General features: G+C 38.6%; 1 protein-coding gene across 19 annotated transcripts in view; it reads left to right on the top strand.

The window, feature by feature from the left end:
• The window catches only part of SOX5 (SRY-box transcription factor 5), a 638539-nt gene that overhangs the window by 527448 nt on the left and 95267 nt on the right, over nucleotides 1-15824 (top strand). For 13 of the 19 annotated variants that reach the window (XM_050323666.1, XM_050323662.1, XM_050323669.1 and 10 more), the window contains one exon: nucleotides 6471-6594. In XM_050323666.1, the coding sequence (XP_050179623.1) occupies nucleotides 6471-6594 (124 nt within the window). The remainder of the gene's footprint in view (nucleotides 1-6470; nucleotides 6595-15824) is intronic. The other 6 variants (XM_050323679.1, XM_050323678.1, XM_050323677.1 and 3 more) reach the window with 1 other exon arrangement.

Here is a 15824-nt window from a genome sequence, read left to right as displayed (position 1 = left end):
ACAGAAATGAATAAGTAATACTACTTTTTCCTTTGGAGATATCCAAGAGATGTTCCTTAATGCAAAAAATCCTTTTGGCTTCTGTCCTTTAAAGTGCTGCTGGAGGTGTTTGTCTCTTACCAGTGCATTTTGTTCTGTGGTATGAAGTGGAGGATGGAAGCCTTTGGAAGCAAGTTATCGACATGGAAACAGCTACTGTCTGTATTATTTGGCAGTTTAAGGCACTTCTCTGCACTTTAGTTAAAAAGGCTGTGTGTGTGTTCATTTACAGACTTTTTGATGAGATGAATTTGAGATGGATGCTGGTTGTGACACCTGCATTCTCTTAAAGGACTGAGCAGAGACAGAAAGTTTCCAGCCTTAAAAGCCTTGGTTTTTTTAAATGAAAAAAGTTTATGTAATTCCTGAGACGCATTTCGCTTCTCCTGGAAGTTTGTTCCTTGTAGTTTTCATGAGCCAGGTTGTGTATATACCATTGCTTGGTAAGGATTGTCTCCATATTCTATCAAATTTTTTTCCACACCACTCTCCAAATGGAGCTCTCCTCTGCTGTTGGAGTTGTTGTGTGTGTATGGTGAATGATGGAGGTGTCTCCCTAAATACCCTTTTGCTTCTTACCAGGAGAGTGTGTTTTCTACCATCAGTATCATTGCTTGCAAGCAATTGTGAGAACAGTGAGAGCTGTTGAGTGAACTGAGGTGTTTGGACAGGGTGGATTTTGGTAAGTACTGGTATGAATTGTGTAAGCCTCTTAGCATCAAAGGGAAACCAGTATTTAGGACCCAAGTCATCCACTGCAGAAGAATTTACAAGTAGTGATTAGGAAGAAAAAACTTTCACAAAGTCCTTTGTCAGGATACCCTCTACCAATCTGGTAGAAGAGTGAGCTGCTCTGCAGTGGTAAAAACTACAGAGCATGGGGTGGAATGGGTGTACTCTCTTTCCCATCAGTGTCTTCCTCTCTGCATCTCTCCTTCTTGCCATCCACCCTCTGGTTTGCATCCTAAGCATTCACTAAGCACCCCATAAAAATCCACCTCAAACTTAGCAGGAGAGTGATCATTGCATAACCTGGATGGGCAGGGCTCCCTGCTGTAAAGATTTAGGACACACGTATGTCAATTTAGGGAATTGATATATGGAAGAGAAAGAGAACAACATTTTCTTTTCTTATTTTAAACGTCACTGTAAGGGAAAATAGCAGATTGTAGTTATATGAGGACATATATTTTTATTTCCCTTAAGATAGACATTGGGGGGGTGGGTGAGGGAGAGAGAAAGAGGTGGCCAACACATGTGCTAATTAAAGAATCCGGTCCTTCAGCATAGTGTGCACCACCAGGAGCCAAGTGTTTCTGGAGGAAGGGGGACCAATGCAATTAAACATGTCATTTTTGAAGGACAGATTTATGTTACTGCATGTTAAATGTGCATTACATTCTTTCATAAACAGTAGAAGAGATGCTTAACTTACAAACACATCTCAGGCAAGAAGATATTCATACAACGGTTTGAAGTTAATAGAATAATTCATGTGCATCCACTGTTCTAGGAATGTAAAAGCTGAACTTATTTGAGGCAGCTGAGAATAACTCAAATGAAAATAAAAATTAGCCAATCTTCTACGTGAAGATGCCACGTAAAGACTCTGTGCTTGTACAGCTCCTGACGGGCACATCTTCTGAACAGTTCAAGAGTAAAGTACTGCTCAGAGTTTTGTCAGTTTGTAGAGAAGAGAGTGTTGCTTTTAGCAGCCATTCTTATTCACACTGAGTAATTCGTTACTCCGTCACCAGTCTCACCAAGAGGGGTAGAATTGCTTCTGGAGAACTAGAGGTGGGTGGACGAGCAGTATCCGCCCCTCAGTGGAAAGTGTTATATGTGGATGCCGAGAAATGCGTTGAGATATTTACCTTGGAGAGAGGAGAACTTACATAAAAGCTGATGCTAATAAACATGTAATGAGCAACTGCGGAAATGAAATTGGTGAAAGGGTATGAGGAGAAAATAAATAAAACTAATAGCAGCTGCTATGTTAGAGGCTTAGGTTTGTTGAAAGTATGGGTTTATGTTATTTGAGAAATATTGTAAGACTTCTAGATTAAGCAAGAGTCGTGGGGGTGAGGGGGGAACTTCCAGTTAAAGACTTTGTCAGGATACATGGGCATAAAGGACCAAAATAAGGTCATGCATGCTACCCTGATTCTGGCATTCCCTAAGATTTGAATGCCTAACTTTGCAGTCTCAATGTTTCTTTAAACTATTTTTCCTGTGTAGCTATTTACATAGTGACCCAAAGCACACGTGACATTTTACAGAAAACAGAGTAGAACTGTAGTTGTCAAGTGTTTGCAATCTGAATTTATTTAAGTCACAGCAGGAGCTAGTAACAAACAGTAGGGGTAACTGTTAAAAACATACTGCTTAGTGCTTAGGTAGCTGTGGTAACCATAGTATGTTCCTAAAAGTAGGTAGGAGACCAGAATTTAGGCGGAAATACTGCAATTATAATGAAGCTGGGAATGCTGGGAATCTGATCTGGCTATACTGAATATATGACTTGGTGTGGTTGGATTTGTTATGGTCAAGTCATAAAGGACATGCACAGACGTTTGAAGATGCTGGCCCAGGCTTCAACAGCTTGAGTTGGTTCCAAGTTTACTAACAAATTTCTTTTGATATGGTAAGTCACTTAGGGCCAGATTTTTCAAAGGCACTGAAACGAATAAAGGTCCAGATAAAGATACAGTGAGGCGCTTTTCAAAATCAAAAATCTCTACAGGCAACTCTGGGTGCCTCAGTTTCCCACTTGGACAGTAGACACACTATTAGTTTCTTGTGATGTGCTCATACTGGTTTTTGCATTGATAAGTTCTTTAGGGATGGTCTCGTTTTTGGATTTTCAGTGGCAAGTGTGAAGTTTCCCTGGTTTGGCTCTAGGTTAAACTTGGTTGGAGTTCCTCATGCTCCTAAAATACGTCGCCATTACAGAAGATGTCTTACTGTGGTCATTATGAATTAGAGAACCTTTACTTTCTTGGACTGTTTGAACTCTTGTGCTTCCTTAAGGGGTGTTATTTCTCACAAACTAAATGTCAAGTGGGTATGTCTTTCATTGTAACATGGGGCTTCCTTTTGCTCCAAATCACTTGTCAGAGATATGAAAGTCTGAATTCCTTGACTAGTGAATTGATTGTGTAGAATATTTTGGTCTCATGACATTTGGTTTGTTTCTTTGTTATTTTATGTGCATTCCATGCCTTTTCTGTGTGTACCATGTCCCTGCGGGTTGTCATGCAGTACAAGAATACTTCTGATTAATGTGGCATTCAATTAAAAGGAAGATCAGGGAACTGTGTGATCAGCTGACATTGTGGCAGTAGTGTGTGTAGTGAAAAAAATAGGCCCTTGGAAGATTGTATCTGTATCATCCAAACTAACATCATAAAGTAGATGAGAAGTTGCAAGGTGAAATTGTAGCCCATAAAATCCATTGGGAATTTTGTAAGGATTTCAAATACAGTTTTCACTTCTAGGAAATTAGAACTAAGAAGAGGTAATCACATAGAAAGGCTGGCAAGTGGAGAATCTTGACAGCTATGTACATTCTTAGACTGTTGAAAAGTCATTTCTTTTTATGGACATATGTCCATTAGCAGAACAAATTGAAGGGTCTGGAAAACAGTTCTGATTTGCAGTCCATTATGTTCAAATTAGAAATGCAGTATCAAGAAGTTACCATCCAGAAAACATTGGAAAGTATGTAAGCCATATAATAAAAGCCATTAGAGGGAAGTAACTGACATAGTAATAGCTTTAAAATAAAAATAAAAAAAAAAAAAAGAGGGAAATGCCCTTCATGTAAAACTGCAAAAGGAGGGCCTGTATTTGGTGCCTCTTGGGACAGCTGTATCCTAGCAATTCTAGTTAATAATAATAAACGTAACAAAAGTTAAGATGTGGTAGTTAAATGAGCCTTAAAAACGAAGACTCCGTAATTTATATTGTATTGTGTCAGGTAATCGGATTAAAATAAACTAACGTTTGCATTTATTTATATTTTGGAGAAAATGAAGTGTAGCTGTTTGAGTGCTGCTACATACATTCCATCCTGGAATGAAAATCACATTGTTTTGACTGCGTTATTTCTGTATCCATGCAAACCATCTTCATCACTCTATAGTTCTTACCTCCTTAATGCAACCGGGGTTGTGTCATTTGAAATTAGTGGGTATAAGGCCCCTTGGAGAGATAAAGAGGAGCAGCGATTTGAAAAAATGAAATGCTGCACTCAGAGTTAAGAAGAAAGGGCATTTTCCTGGTAAATGTTTTCCTAAATGGGAATTTTTCAGTGTGGTGTTTTGCTCGTGTATTTGGCAGTCACTTGGAATCAAGTGCAGACTTGTGCTACATTGTGGGCTTGGCAATGACAATTTGTGTGTGTGTGGTGCTTTAGTTATATTAGCCCTGGAGGCAGAGTTAACACTTGCAGTGGGACAAGAGTATTTGCAGTCATCAGAGAACTTTGCAGTCAGCTTCAATAACATCACTCCATTTTTTTCACTTTTTTTTTTAACATTTTTTTTGGCAGCAGAGCTCTTAGTAGAACCATCTGTCTTTCTATTAGTGTTTTTGAGTCCTGTTTTGAAGCTTCTTTGCTTGGCAAAGTCACTTTCATCCTTGGAAACCATTTAAAAAAAAAAGTTCTGTGGCTCTTTGCCGAAGAAGAGTACTATGCAAAAATTCCACACGGCTGTTCATTTTTGTTCTAAAAGAATATAGTTACTTTGTCTTTGTCTTTAAAAAAAAAGCAAACCACAAAACCCCAAACAAAACAAACAAAAAATAAACACATGAAGAAAACGCAGATATTGGGCTGTACTAGGATGACTGAATGGGAATAGAGAATAAATCACATTTTATGTAATTTTTTCTCCAGCAATCCAGTTGAAAGTATGTATGTCTTCTAGTTAACAGGATCAGAATAGAAAGGAAAATACTGAAGTAACAAAAAATGGATCAATCTACTTGAGTGGCTGGAGCTACATCTACTCCAGCTTCAGTCCCAATCTTAATCTCCCACTGCAAAAATTTCCATCAACAGCAGTCTTGAACTTCATCCTTGAAAATTATTTCAGACTATAAAGATACAGTCAGCACACACAGAGGTGTTGACAGGTCCTGGCATAAATTAAGAGGTTACCATCCCAAATTTTGTATCAGTCTTATGCCTTGTAACAGTGCTGGGTGAACTGAGACATCTCCTGGATTTTCAGGAGATTAAATTAAAATAAAATTAAGTGCAGATGCTGTAGTCTGAACTGTGGCAGCCAAGGAGCTTGTGCTGGTTCTCTTTTGCCAGTTCTGCTGTGCAGGCAATAATGAAGGGAGTAGCACCTTCTTATGCCTCTGCTCATAGCTCTAATCAACACTCTAATTCTCCTAGTTTCTTAAGGCACAAACGAAACTGCAGTCTTCGATAACATATCTGCCTCTGGTGCCTTAGCTCTACAGTGCCGTCAAAAATCTAGATGAGCTCTCTTAAAAACTGAGTCAGTCTCCCTTTATTGACTGTGGGTTTTTTTAATTAAATTTTTTTTTAATTAAAACTAGTCATTTAGCATTTTCATGTAGAAAACTTTTTGTTTCTCATCTCTGTGAAACATAAAGACGATGTCCATTTCTAGCAATTAAAAACTCTGACAGAACTGGGTAAAAGCAATCGTATTAGATGTTGTGCCATGGCCAACTTCCAGTTTTGATGACTAATTTCTGCATGTCTGAAGTCCCCTGCAATATCCACTTAATATAATATTTTCCACTTCTTGACTTGCATGGTTGTGTACGGTTGCTGTGCAGAGTTGAACAGCTAATGCCTCAGACATAGCTGTGTTTTATTTGAGAATAAAATGTCTAAGCCTTTTTTTCTTACCATCTCAGAGACCTTATCTTTTCTCCTGCACAAATAAGTGCATGTGTATGGGCAGAAAAATAGTACTGACTGTGCTGTTTGCTACTTACGCACTTATTTGTACTTCTGAGAGGAATGTCTTTGTGTTTGGGCTCGGTCAGGGTGAAAGCTACTGTCTGAGGCAGAGATAGTGTTACACAGTGCAATAAAAGAGAAGAAAATGCCACCCTACAGTCAAAGATAAGAGAGTCAGCATGGGCTTGGGGGAGGGGAGGGGGAGTAATTAATTGGGATATAGGTATGCATATATGTGGAACTATATATAGAGGTATATGGATATAGCTATGATATAGATATGTGGAATCTTTCAGTTTATTTTGGATTAATTTAATTCCTATGAAGTGTTTGGTAATCAAGATGAAGGTGAATAGTGGATGCTACTGGGACACCCCGTTACGGAGAGGTGTATTCAAACCTGACCTCAGAGGAGGAGTAAAAGGGTGTTAGCAGACATTGTCTGCAGAAAAATTCTGTGTTTGATTCTCCCTCTCTTGTTCAGCAGGTCCAGGGTCAGCTGCCTCCATTAATGATTCCAGTATTTCCTCCAGACCAACGAACCCTAGCAGCAGCTGCACAGCAAGGATTCCTTCTTCCTCCTGGTTTCAGCTACAAAGCGGGATGCAGTAAGTCCTGTATATTTTTTTTAGCTGAAAGTGGATATAGGGCACAGTTTCATGCCAGTCAGTATAAAAGTGTCACCTCACTGATGAACAAAGCCCTTAATTTGCAGAGATGAGGGTGAAACAGAGGATTAGTTGTTACCATATAAGAAAAGGTTGTCAGAGATGAAGTATGTGTTTCAACATAACAGCGAAACATTTCACACAACAGGTAGATTTGGGCACCTTCTCTCTGACAGGTCTTTTTGACAAGTGAACACGCTCGTGACCACACATACGAACCTGTATCTGAAGAGAAGCTATTTGAAACTTCCAAATAAATTTCAACACTGTTGTAAGAAAACATGTTTTTTTCCTGAAGCAGCCTGCTTACTATTTGTGAACTGAGGGCCTATTCTAGTCTCTTTCTTCACACAGAACTCACATTAATCTCAACGGGGGTTCTGCACAGAGATCAAAGATAGCATATGCCTTTCAGTTTGATGGACTAACACAAACTATGAGTATATTTATGAGAGCCTAGCACTAAAAAATGTAGCATCTATTTTTTTAATCTTTGAAAGATTTGTATTGTTCTCTACAATCCCCAGATATTTTTTAATTTTATTTAAGCCTTGTGTAGGATTTCACGTTCCTGTCAACAGGATGATAGTAAATACAAGTTAAGGAATAATCAAGGAACTATGTGTCCATGAACAGACTTAGCTAGAGCATGAATTTTATGGTCTAGTTTTCATATATGTGCTTATGCAACTCTTCTACCATCCGTTTCCTACTGAGTTATCTAGGACTTGCTTGTTCTACTCTTCTTTGTCTCTGTAGCATGGATGTTTAGCTTTATTATATCCATGTCAGTGTGTGCATCTGTGTCATTGACTAACTCATGAATTCATCAGGTGTTTTGAATTACTCAGCACTTGCCACTTCAGCTGTTTCATAAACTTAGAACATAAAAAGATTTCTCGAGTTAAACTGGCTTAGCCACAACTTCAGATTTCTTTCAGTTTCTGAACATTGTAGACACAGTCCTGGGGTACGAACTGGAGTTTCTTTGTCCTCTAATACCCTTCCTTAATACTGTACAGACTGGGACCACTACTGAAAATTATTGCTCTAAACACTTCATGTCCTTCAGCAGCTGCAGTGCCAAAACGTAGGCTCATTCAGTTCTTCCAGTGATTTCACACACAGTTTCTCTCAACTGGGAGAAGCAGTGATTCACATTACAGAATGTTTAACTGAAAGCCACACTGACTGTGAATGCTGCCATAACTGTAGGCCTGGAAAAGGTCAGGAAAGCACCCTATTAGATATATCTGGCAGATTAAATTAGTTCCATGTTAATGAAGTCCAGTTTGGATAGAAAGAGTTGAGATGGGGTTTTTTTCCCCTTCTTTTTACTGCATGCACATTAACTGTAAGATAGTTCCTCACATCTGTGAAGTAGATACGACATTACGTGTTTGTGTAACCTTGAAAATGAAAAAGAAAGGAAAAAGAGCAAAGTTGCTACTGCTCCTGGCAGTAAGGCTAGGAATTAACTGCATGCCAAGGTCTAGGACTGAGCAGAAGCCAGTGGAAAAACAGCTCTGTGTTTGGTGATTCCCTGGCATGTTTGACTGAATTTGACTGAGAAGCTGAGGAGAAGTGATAAGTAGTCCAAAGGATTTCTTCTTTTCACTCACAGTTTAGTGTAAACAAAAAAGCATATATGGATTTAGCTACACCTAGAAAGCTTGTAGCAATGAAGAACCCAGCTGCCTTGAAACTACATGTTCACATCAAGTAATGTTTTTGACAGACCATTAAAATACACTTCTCCCAGTTTTCTGCTTACCCTACTGTGTATCAGTCCACTTGACAAAGATGTAGTGGACTGTAAACCAAAGAGCTTCAGATAAAACTTCGTAAAGCACCTGAGTGATTTAGGAGACCAAATCTCCACTTGAAGAGTGACAAAGGCATTAGGATCTAAGACTCAGGGATATTTAGCAAATGCTTGTACTCTAAACTTCAGTGCAGTCACCTGTGCTGGCTTGAACTGAGCCAAGTGGGTACCAGCACAGAACTGCAGCAGGGAATGTAGAGCAGATTAATTTGCTCAGCTTCTGAACAGGTTTCACTGCCCAACTTTCACTGAGTTTGATTTTGGATGCAAGACCTTCCTAGGAACTTCATAAGACCCCGTTAGATGCATCTTCACATGACTGCCAGTCTGTGTTCTAAATTTAGTTCATGTGCCTTGTGAAAATGGGCCTCACTTCTACATCTTCCTGGCCCTTTTGGCTAACCTACCGTTTTTTCTGGACTGATATATTTTTCAGAATCATTTTTTATGGCTGATTGATAGGAATTCTCTAGCAGTGATTCTTTTATTTATTAGCATTAACAACCTGCACATAGGAATGATAAAAAATCTTCTTGGGACAATTCAGTTCCAGTCACAAATAACGAGAAACTATGAAAATTTTCTTATACTGTTCCTCAATAAAAGGGAGTTTTGAAAATTTGGGGGAGAAGGAAGAGAGAATTGTTGTGACAACTGATACTTTCATAACTAACTAATGATCAACTGAATATGTTGATTTTGGATATCTGTTGGGGACACCTTCAAAGGGAAGTTCATACTGTTGTGCACCCTTTTGAAAAGTCAGATCTTCAGTGTGTCTGAAAATCAGCAGGATGTTATCCAAGGTGCTGTGGGTCTCCCTCTAGTCAGCTGTGGACCTGGTCACACCTGATGGCTGGATTGCTGCTGTCTGCAGCCCCAGTAGCTGCAGAGAGAACCACTTCCAGCTGCTCATCACTGTGCCTCAAACTTCCCACATAAAGGCCAAGCTTCTTAGTTAAGCACTCCCTCACTTGCTTCTGTCCAGGCTGGGATAGGAAGGACCCTCTGTTAAAATTGCTTAAACTGAGCCAGCTCCCTGAGCTTGGTCACAGTGGTAACCTTTGGCAGGGGACTGTGGTTGGAGACGGTGGGTTCTTCAGCCAGCACAGCTGCAGCTGGAAGAGGATGTGTGATCAAGCCTCGAGGTCAGCAAAAGAGAAAAAATGATGAATAGCTAGTTATGCTGCTGTTCTACTTTCACTCAGCTTAGATAATGAAATCAAATTAACTCAGTGCTTTCTGATTCACCTGTCCCTCCCAACAGAGGGTCAAATGTATGTTTCCCAATGGTTTCAGAGAATATATGTGGTAGGATTCCTCAGCCAGTGTTTTCCAGCAGACCAGTGACTTACCCAGGGAGAGACTGGAAAGGAAGAGTACTTTTTACTCTACATGTACTTTGTTTTCTGAGGATTTGGCTGAAAATAACACAAAAATAGTTGTAGCAGTTAATAGCAGTGGTCTGTTTAGACTCCTCTCGTGGCAGTTACCTAAAGAAGAGTAGAAGAACAGGGCAGAAATATGCTGATACTTTATCCACCTATACTTTACCAGGTTCCAGTGACTGAGGACTCAGGTACCTTCTGACCCAGTGGTGGGTGGCATAGTTGTGCAATATGTTACTGAAAACAAAGAGGTTTCTTCTGCTTGTGTTCCAGTCTGGTTGAAAACATTTTAGACAGATGAAATGCTCAAAAGAATATAACAATATCAATCTCTAATATGTGCAGAGCAAATTGTTCGATTATACTTTTCCAAATATTTTTCAAAATTGGGTAAATACAGGGAGGAAAGGGGTAAATATTTTCTCCATGGTTACATGGCAGGTCATGGTCTTTGGCTTCCAATTCGGTGCACTAAATTTCCTTTTCTTTCTTTTTCTTCACAGCAGATCATGCTTGGGAGTGGCTTGGTTTTTCATTTTGTTTTGTTTTTCTAAAACAGATGGTTTGCATTACATAAGGGACAATTTACACAAGTTGACACTTCCCCTTTTTTCTCTATGGCATATTGTGTGGTGGTAAAGTTGGCAGAGATAAAGAGAAGAACTTCTATTAGGATTACATTTCTATTTGAGAAAAAGATTCATAATCTATGCTTCCAGTTGATTTTTAACCTCCATCCCTAGTTATAATTGCATATATAAAATATTTAATATTATTACTTACAATAAAAGTATTTATTTCTTATGAGAAAAATCAGTTGGCAGTATGTGATGGACTCTATTGTCCACAATTAGCAAGAAAAATACTCGTCACCTGCTTATTTGCTCCATGCTTAGTTATCCATGCATTGTGTGTTTTTTGAAATTTTAATATTTTTAGTTCTATGCAAACCTCTTCATGTGTATTTTATTGTACACATAATATGTAGTTTTTATATAGATGTATAATGCAAATCTTTTTATAAAGAGCTGATGTTTCAAAGTGGATTAACTAAGTTAGTGACCTGCAGCATGAGCAGATGTTAGGAGTTAACCCCAGTATCCCAAGTATTTAAAATGGTTTAACAGCAGACGAGCACCTTCCATTTGAGCTGATGTTGAAAGCAAGCAGAGCCTGGTTAATGCGTTTCCCAAAGCTTCTCCCACATTTGGGCTCTACAGATTGGTTCAGATCATTTAACCCTTCTTTTCTTCTCAGCCAGCATTCAGTAACCCTATCATTTATTACTACTGCTATCACTAGATCAGCTCTACTTGTGATACTTACTGGATAATGCACACGACTCCCAGCATTTTAGCAATGGCAAGTGAAATGTCAACTCTGCTGAGGTCTGAGGAGCTGTTGCTGTTGACTTCACCGAAGTCAGATTTCACACCAGATGATACAGATCTGCTAAGGCCACTCTTAGAAATAATTAGAATTTATTTAGAGCTAATTAATATTTGTGAAGTGCTCTGAAAGCATAAAAATGGTGTAAGTGATAGAAGAGAAGAAGTTTTGTATTGTGCCCTTTAAAAACTGCATAGTTCTGCCTCTGAGGAGGCTGCTCTTCAGTCGTAGGTAGTGTGATCCTTTTATTAATGCACATATGCATAGATTTGTATGTGGAATACTAAGGCATGATTGTATCTCCTGTATAACAGATAATAAGGGGAACAAAATAAAGATTTGGGAAGGCAAAAGAGGCTGCATCTGGGGGCCTAGAAAAGGCAGAAGGAGTTAGGCTGAGAACAGTATTCTCAGGGTGTTCAACACTGGGTGTTCTTCAGCAAATGCAAGTATCAGAATGCACTGGCTCAGAGTGCTTCCCTGTGCTGCTTCTGTGCTCCTGCTTTAGCAGCACTGTTCACAATCTACTCTCCACTAAAAGACACAGAATAACCCAAACTTTGTAAAGAAGACAGGTCTTCCCCAAGCAGAGGTGCTAAGTAAGATTAAGTCTGGAAACTGCATTCCATCACTATTTAAAGCATTTGATGATCACGTTTAAAGGAAAGGGAAATGTTGACTAACCACTTAGAGCAACGTGCTAATGTTGTGTCAGTCCTGAGGCTTTTCAGTATGACTGAAGGTGTTGAATTCCAAAAAGGTTCTTCTCTGGAAGATGGAGAACAATACACTTTGTTTTCTAAACTGAATTATTTGAAGATTTTTAGGATTTGTTTTCTTTTCTCAGGAAACAATAGTTGCTAAGTCTGTATTCCCAGGAGTGGGATTTACCCCAAGTACATTTTCCAGGTTATTCGAGAATTCTCAGGAAAGCTTCTAGGTAGCCTAATATTTGCTGATACCTATGTTATTTTTATGGAAATATGCCAGATTTTGGAAACAAGAATTCTTTTTCTTTGCCCATTGCTCCTCTACCCTGCGGATAATTTGTTGTAACAAATCATATTGTGTTCACAGTCAGATGCCATCAACACGAGGTTTCCTGAAAGCGCTTTAATCACTATTTCAACCATATCCAATTAGGGGGGAAAATGTGAATATACAGTAGGTACATTGTGTGTGTCTTAGATATCAGCTCGTTGGTACTGGAAATGTTCTAAATAAAATAATATACAGAAAGTTATCAATGAAATATCTAACTACCTTTCCAAAATGGCAAAAATGTGAGAGATGAACAAACCAAGCCTAATAAAATTGAAATATGCTGAATTATTCACCTGTATTCTGAACAATAATTCTAATGTCTGATAAAAATGAAACTCTCAGTTAATTGGTTCCCCACACAGTACAATAAAATTAATGTTTAGGAGTTAAATGCCATAAACTTCCTCGGGGAAAATTTGCTGATGTATCTCTGTTTTGTAGTCGATCACATGTTTCATTGTTTAATGGAGTATCATGTGGACAATCTTATAATTTTTCTTGTGCTCAGTGTCCATGTTTCTGTCTTCTAAAGAGACTGAGTGCTAATTTCTGATTTAACTGTGTCAGCTGACATACAGGTCATTGGCAATCGCCAAATCACAAGAAAAAAAATATTGACATTGCTATGCTTTTATCAGAAAGACAGAAATAGGAACCATGTGTTGTGAGGACCACATACTGTAGCTTCTTTATAAAGATGCTAGTCATCTTTCAGGGCTACTGTTTATGCCTTGGAAAAGAATGAGCATATGACTAAACCCTCATGTTCCCCCCAGGATAAGAAAAGAGTAATGGCATTGTGAATAGAAACAGCAAGAAGGAGGAATTTTTGGTAACAACTTTGCCTTTTAGCATACATGAGAATGTGTCAGTTCTGTAAGGTTGCAAATGCAACGGAAGGCATCAAGGCTGCAAAATATAACAACACATCTAAAGACCGTTTCTAAGGGAAAGAATTCCATAACTCCTGATCTCTGTGTGGGGACTTCTCACAAAAATGTTAATAAAAACAAAGAAGACAAGCAAAACAATGGGGTCCTGTAAAGACAGGCTGATAATTTTAATTCTGTTTCCAGGCCACAAAAGATGTTTGGTGGTACAGCACATTTCCACAATCAGATAAAGCTGCTGATTTTTAAATTCATGAGCACACACAAATGGGTACTCTGGAAATCATAGGATTATTCTGGTTGGAAGGGATCTTAGAAGGCTTGCAGTCCAGTCTCTTCCTCTGAGCAGGGTCATCTAGGAGATAGGATCAGATTACTCAGGGCTTTGTCCAGTTAGGGCTTGCAAACCTCCAAGGACAGAGAGCGCACAACCCTGATTTGACAGCTTGTTTTAACATCTGGCTGTCCTCATGGGGAAAATCTGATCCTCTCTTGATTCACTTTATGCTCATTGGCTCTTACCCTCCAACCAAACACTGCCAAGAGGAGCCTGGCACTGTCTTGTTGATCACCTCGTCATAGGGATTGGAAGGAAGGCTGCTTTTAGGTCCCTCCAGAGCCATCCCTTCTGTGTACTGAATTGTTTCTCTAAAATACAAAACAGAGTACTGTTGGTCAGTACTGTCCAGAACTATCTCAAAGAAAATCAGGGAACCAGCTTGGATAACTTTCTGGAGGCTAGGTGGTATCTTCTTCATACTCTTTTTCTTATTTATCTAAATCCCTAAATGCCTGGAGCCAGATGTCAGGGAGCACTGCTTTCACAACTTCCCATTACTCTTACTACATGTCCACCATCACACCAAAAAAAAAACCAATAAGAAAACGGTGATGAGGTTGAGAATGAATGAGTGGTGAGAAGAGATACAGTGGCTTACCTGTCAGTTAGCCATCAGCTGTGATTAGTCATTATAAATACACTTAAATGATAAATTGAGTGTAAAATTATTGTGGCTTTTTCTAGAACTTGTCAAAAATGGGGGGAAGATAATGTAGAACTCCTTTTCATTCAACAGAAACTACTATAAGGAAATGTTTATTCTGGTATTTTTCATGGAATTTAGTTTTAGAAATTATAACTTAAGAATTTGGTTTTGTTTCATACTCCTTATATTCTTCACTCTATTTTCTTTTTTCTTCTTCCATGACCTCCAGCTTTTTTCATTTACTTTCCCTGAAAGACAGGTAGGAGGAAAACAATGAGTTTTTTAAAAATCATGGGAAATAAATGCCCTACTTCTCCTCTTCTGGTATCCCTTTTTTAAGAGAAGAAAATTTCAGGAAAAAAAAAATCAGAGTGTTCTATTGTTTCATGTAATCAGGTTCAACTTAAAAATCCTGTCAAAACATTATAATTTAGCATTAGCATGTAGCTTGATTTATATAGCAAGTAAGACAATTGTGCCTGCTCTGAAGAGCTTGCAGCCTGTCAGGAGACAAGACAAGACACTAGGGGGGATTACACCATGAAGGAGAATAAATGAGATGAGTGACAGAAAAAGGAATACAAAAAACATCCTAGGAGTTTGGGTAAATGGTGCAACATGCATAATGTTAGCTCCTGTGCTTCATTTTTGGTTTTTTTTGTTTGTTGTTTTTTTTTTTTTAAAGAAAGCCTCAATGTTTTTTAACTTATTAAACTCCTTTGATAAAATTTTGCAAAACATATAAATGGTTTAAGAGCCACTGTTGTATTTCCACAGGTATAGAATCATTTAATATCCATGAACTTGGTAGCTAGTCAGTTGAAAATCAAGTTCCTAAACACAGGGCTGTTATTTTGTGTTTTGGGACAGGATGTCCACTTGGCTCTGTACCACAACTTACTTTCGCAGAAAAGTGTTTTCAGTGGAGTATCATATGAGAGTTCATAGAAAGAGTGGTTTGGAAGTGAATGTACTTCATGAAAAATCCTCTTGTAAGCAGGATCTTGGAAGATTATTTTGGGCAAGGATGAAGGTGTGATTTGAAATTGAAAGAAGTTGCAGTGCATAAATTATCAGGAAAGAGGTTCTGGGTATGTTTGTGGAAGTCGGACCAGAAGAAGGATAGAGAAATAAAATATAGGCACAGAATTGAGGGTTCAGCCTTGCATTCTTTCTTCTCTGAACCACTGGTGTTCTCTTTTGCTCACAGTGTCCCCAACACCTCTAATATACCCCATCAACTCCCCCATATCCCCTTCACTTCTTTAGGTGCTGCGTCACCAGTGAATAATGTGCTCTTTTCATGTAGTCAGCCTCGAATAATTCTGTTCTTCAACGTGATGTCACCGAGTAGCTGGGAAATAATTATATATTAGGGAATAATACATCAGCTAATTAAATAATTTTTAACTTGTTCTCACAGTAAAAATCTTGGCCTTTGATCTTCTCCAGATTTTACCATATAGGGTACTAAAGAAAAACAACAGCAACAAAACTTCTCTCTGATGCTTTGTTTATAAGAAAAGTTCACATATAACAAGAGGCAGTTTGGAACATGAAAGAACTGCACAAAATGTTTCTTTTGGTAGCTGAGAGATGCAGGGAGATACACTACTGCATGCATGCATTAGTAGATTAATAGTGAATT

This window comes from Myiozetetes cayanensis, unplaced genomic scaffold, assembly GCF_022539395.1.
Source record: "Myiozetetes cayanensis isolate MyiCay16 unplaced genomic scaffold, myiCay2020 scf3, whole genome shotgun sequence".
In the NCBI taxonomy this organism is placed as follows: domain Eukaryota; kingdom Metazoa; phylum Chordata; class Aves; order Passeriformes; family Tyrannidae; genus Myiozetetes; species Myiozetetes cayanensis.
This window is presented reverse-complemented; position numbering and strand designations above follow the sequence as displayed.